The sequence below is a fragment of the Mirounga leonina genome, unplaced genomic scaffold (assembly GCF_011800145.1).
Source record: "Mirounga leonina isolate KUSES-001 unplaced genomic scaffold, KU_Mleo_1.0 Mir_177912, whole genome shotgun sequence".
Classification (NCBI taxonomy): domain Eukaryota; kingdom Metazoa; phylum Chordata; class Mammalia; order Carnivora; family Phocidae; genus Mirounga; species Mirounga leonina.
This window is the reverse complement of record NW_023270462.1, coordinates 15,836-19,176: the sequence shown is the minus strand read 5'-3', so window position 1 is coordinate 19,176 and position 3,341 is coordinate 15,836. Positions and strand designations below refer to the sequence as shown.

At 42.0% G+C, this 3,341-nt stretch overlaps 1 protein-coding gene across 1 annotated transcript; it reads right to left on the bottom strand.

The window, feature by feature from the left end:
* Positions 1-429: 429 nt before the first annotated feature.
* LOC118022940 (olfactory receptor-like protein OLF4) lies at positions 430-1,365 on the bottom strand. Its single transcript, XM_035023895.1, has one exon. The coding sequence runs from the start codon at positions 1,360-1,362 to the stop codon at positions 430-432; it is 933 nt and encodes a 310-aa protein (XP_034879786.1). The 5' UTR covers positions 1,363-1,365.
* Between the last annotated feature and the right edge of the window lie 1,976 nt (positions 1,366-3,341).

The window sequence follows — 3,341 nt, the reverse complement described above, 5'->3', positions numbered from 1 at the left end:
CCACTGAGCAGGGAGCCCAATGTAGGGCTCAATCCCCAGACCCTGGGGTCATGATCTGAGCCAAAGGCAGATACTTAACTGACTGAGGCACCCAGGTGCCCCAAGTAGAAAGTATTCTTAAGAAATCCATGGTAACCTGTGCAATAAATGAGAATTTCCAAATATTTTTGATCAAGGTTGGAAAAAACTTTGAAAAGTATATTATGGACAAAGGTGAAAACTATCTGTGTATCAGATAGAGTAGAAGGTTAATAAAATGAGTTATTTAAATGTATGGAGAAGTTGAATTCAAACAAATGGAAATTCCAGGAAATAAATAGAAGGAGCCGATTCTACCTCCACAGTCTGATCAAAGAATGGCAGTTCCTGGCTCTGACGCTGTGAGCCCTGCAATCATGGGCACTTCTTCAGCCCCAGGATGATTGGCCCTCACATCACTGGAACCCCAATGATTCCTTTCAGAGCCCTCTTTATATCTTTGTTCCTCAGGGTATAGATGAAGGGGTTCAGCGTAGGTGTGACCACGGTGTACATCACAGAGACCACTGCACTTGAGTGGGAGATCTGGGGAGCAGCAGAGCTAAGGTACACACCGAGCAATGTACAATAAAACAAGGAGACAACCGAGAGGTGAGATGCACAGGTGGAAAATGCTTTATACTTGCCCTGAGCTGATGATATTCTACATATGGCAGAAACAATCTTAGAATAAGAATAAAGGATCCCAGCAAAAGGACCACCACACAACAGGACAGCTGCAAAATACATCACTAAGTTATTAAGAAAGGTATCAGAACAAGCAAGTTGGATCATCTGATTGAGTTCACAAAAAAAGTGGGAGATTTGGAAGTGTGTACAGAAGGAAAACCGCAACATCATTAAACTATGTAACAAGGAATTCAGGATAGATATGATCCAGGACACCAGAACCAGCAGTCCACAGAGCCGGGGGTTCATGATGACCGTGTAGTGCAGGGGGTGACAGATGGCCACAAACCGGTCATAGGCCATCACACTCAGGAGGAAGATTTCTGACACAGCAAAGAGTATGAGAAAATAAATCTGTGTGATGCAGCCTTCATAGGTTATGACTTTGCTCTGAGTCTGGATGTTCCATAGCATCTTGGGGATGATGGTGGAGGTGAAACAGATGTCTACAAAGGACAGGTTGGTGAGGAAGAAGTACATGGGCATGTGGAGGTGGGAGTCTGAACTGACGGCCAGGATGATGAGCAGGTTTCCAAACACAGTGATCAGGTACATGGAGAGGAAAAGCCCAAATATGAAGGGCTGCTGTTGTGGGTCCTCTGGTAGTCCTAGAAGGTGAAACTTTGAAATTTGTGTTTCATTTCCTGGTTCCATGTGGTGGAGGTGACTTCAAGGACAGAAGCAAATAGCATGACTAATTTTCACATGATCTTATATTACTCTCAGTTTTTAAATGCTACTTTTAAAATTTTATATTCTAGAAATTCACTTTAATATGTTGTGCTTACATATGGTCCACTTTAGGGGAACTTCTATACCCCCATAGTTTTGGAATTTTTGTTCCAATCACTTTTTTACCAAAGGTCATGTATTCTATAATTTTACTTTAAAAATTATTCTAAGTTTCTGAAAAATAAATTGAATGCTGTCTACATTTTAGGCATTGTGTAGGCAAGGAGTATGGGGTGGTAAAGAACAAAAGTCCCTATCATTCAATGATGGAGAAAGAATACATTAACAAATAAGAAATTTAAATAGTATTTCAGGTGGTGGCAGGTGGTATGAAGAAAAGGAAAGCAGGGATAAAGCAGAGAGTGAATAGGGCATGCTATTTTCATGGGTATGTAGGCCATTCTGCAAACAAGGTGACACTGGAACACAGACCTCAAGTAAGACAGAGGGGTAGATGAAGGAATATGGGCAAAGTGTGTGCCCAGCTGAGGGAACAGCCAATGCAAAAGCCTCGAGGGAGGTACTTGTTTCCAAGGTTCAAGTCAAAGAAGCAAAGCCAGTGCTGCAAGGGGAATGAACAGGAGGGAGATTGAGGAGAGACACTGTCAGACATGCTGAGGAGGGAAGTGGCCTCTCTGCTACCTCTGAACCCTCAAGGCACAGGGACTTCCTTGTCCACGCTGCCTCTCCCACTGTATTCATCGTGTTGCAAAGGCATCCCATGAATTAAACAAGATCCCCTTCTTAGTGGCCTCTCTTGATCGAGTTCTGACCCCTGTATTGTGTCATGTTGGGAGTTATGAGTCCTGGCACCCTGTTGTGGGGGCTGCTCACACTCTATTAGTCACACACACACAGGACACCGTGGCCTCCTGGGTTGTGTTATTCCCCTGTCTTTCTCAGCCCCACCATCCTGGTTATGTTAGGCATGGATCCAACCCAAGTATGCCAGGTAAGTGATCTTTCTCCTGTAAAGTGCACAAATGCCAATTCTTTTTTTTTTAAATTCTTATGTTAATCCCCATACATTACATCATTAGTTTTAGATGTAGTCTTCCATGATTCATTGTTTGTGCATAACACCCAGTGCTCCATGCAGAATGTGCCCTCCTCAATACCCATCACCAGGCTAACACATCCTCCCACCCCCCTCCCCTCTAGAACCCTCACTTTGTTTCTCAGAGTCCATCGTCTCTCATGGTTCGTCTACCCCTCCGATTTCCCCTGCTTCATTCTTCCCCTCCTGCTACCTTCTTCTTCTTCTTCTTTTTTTCCTTAACATATATTGCATTATTTGTTTCAGAGGTACAGATCTGAGATTTAACAGTCTTGCACAATTCATAGCGCTTACCAGAGCACATACCCTCCCCAGTGTCCATCACCCAGTCACCCCATCCCTCCCACCCCACCCCCCACTCCAGCAACCCTCAGTTTGTTTCCTGTGATTAAGAATTCCTCATATCAGTGAGGTCATATGATACATGTCTTTCTCTGTTTGACTTACAGAAATGCCAATTCTTAAGCCTCCCATGGACAAATAATATATATAAACATATATATATTTATGTGTATATGTATATATATGCATATATATAATTGATTAATTTATTCAGTGCTAATGTCAATTTCACAGAGAGTCTGCTACTCACACTTTTGAGGGTCTTTCATATTCTTTACCATTGAATTGCCATTACTGCAATGCTAGAAAAATTATGTTGAGACTGTTAAACTCAATGTGTGGTTCTAATTAGGTGTAATACATATATTTATATTGTACACCCCCCCAAATTAGCAAAGGGTTAAACCAACACCTCACAAAAGGAAGTATATACAAAACAACAAAAGTTGGGCATTTTTTTTTAAATTTTTTTATTCTTATGTTAATCCCCTTACATTACAAC

Coding starts and splice junctions, on each gene's coding strand:
- LOC118022940 (XM_035023895.1), bottom strand. CDS start 1,362: ATGGAACCAGGAAATGAAACACAAATTTCAAAGTTTCACCTTCTAGGA.